We start from the raw sequence: 1,267 nt of genomic DNA on the forward strand, positions 1-1,267 counted from the left end.
CATCTCTGTGTCTACCTGTGGAATACACTGCCCTTGTCAGTAGGAGTGCAAGAACTGACAGTTAAGAGACTTAAAACCACAAAATATCAGTTTTGATACACTGTAGGGTTTTTATTTAACATGGGCTAATAATATTAAAATTGTTAAGGTTTAGGAAAAGTAATATTCTTTTTAGCTGTTAGTAAAGAAGAGTACAGTTTAAGCAGTGAGGCTGTATAAGAAAAACCATAAAAAAATTTACTCTGCTTTTGATGACAATCTGAGAAAAGATTTCCTGCAAAATTTTAAGGAATATACCATAAGAAGAAACACTTAACTCACCTAGGATAACCAATCCCATTAAAATATCAATTTTAGGCTTCCTATGTTTATATTGAATTTTATTTCTGAATTATTTTTCCCAAGGTATAGTTCCCATTATGCAAAGTATAATCCATGATTCATGCATAGAAAGTCATCTAATTAATGTAAGAATACTTTGAACAAGATCACAGGAGTGGCAACACCAGGACAGGTTATTGGTCTGTTATGTCAGGCATTTGCTTCTGGGGTGGCCTATATACTTGGGGGAAAAAAGCTCAACCAACCAAAAAAAAAAAATCAATCAGAAACTCACAACCTAAATTAAAAGCAATTTTACACACAGAGGAGGGAACTTCACAGTATTACACCATGAAAATATAATCTCAGCTCTGGCAGCCAAGAGTAATCATGATTTCAACCGCACAAGGACAGATAATTCTTAAATATTTTCATAGTGTCCTGAAAAAGATCTAGCTTATTGTACATTTTGACCATTTCTTAAGTGCTATAAACATGCAGTTTTTTGTGGTGGTCAATACCAAAAGTAGGTCACATAGTGTGCAAAAAAGTATTTATGGTAGGAACTGGGATGCTTCATCTGAACCAGAGAGCGTGAGCCAGCAGCAACTGGGTCAATTGTACACCACCTTCATTAGAATAGAAATGCTATTTGAATTAGCTTAAATTTTGGTACGCTGTTTAGGTTTTTTTTTTTCCTTGGAACCTCAGAATTGAAAGCACTGTCCTTGGCAGTGTTTCAACCACAGGCTTGAGGTACTTGGCGCTTCTCTTACAACCCCAGCTTCTTGAATCAGCATATTCAAAGACGTCGCGTTTTTTAAGATGCCAGAAAACAGAAAGGCACCAGCAGAGAGCCGCGGCAGAGGCAGCACTAAGGGGCTCAGGGTTGTCGGGGTGCCACCCGCGGTGCCCGGAGCCGAGGCTCAGCACCAAGCGCTGCCCA

At 38.4% G+C, this 1,267-nt stretch overlaps 1 protein-coding gene across 1 annotated transcript in view; it reads left to right on the forward strand.

Annotated features, from left to right (window-relative positions):
- The first annotated feature begins 816 nt into the window (after window positions 1-816).
- The window catches only part of SLC40A1 (solute carrier family 40 member 1), a 16,818-nt gene continuing 16,367 nt past the window's right edge, over window positions 817-1,267 (forward strand). Inside the window, exon 1 of the mRNA XM_014307314.2 lies at window positions 817-847. Within this exon, the coding sequence (XP_014162789.2) occupies window positions 817-847 (31 nt within the window). The remainder of the gene's footprint in view (window positions 848-1,267) is intronic.

This window comes from Geospiza fortis, unplaced genomic scaffold (genome assembly GCF_000277835.1).
Source record: "Geospiza fortis unplaced genomic scaffold, GeoFor_1.0 scaffold112, whole genome shotgun sequence".
NCBI lineage: Eukaryota > Metazoa > Chordata > Aves > Passeriformes > Thraupidae > Geospiza > Geospiza fortis.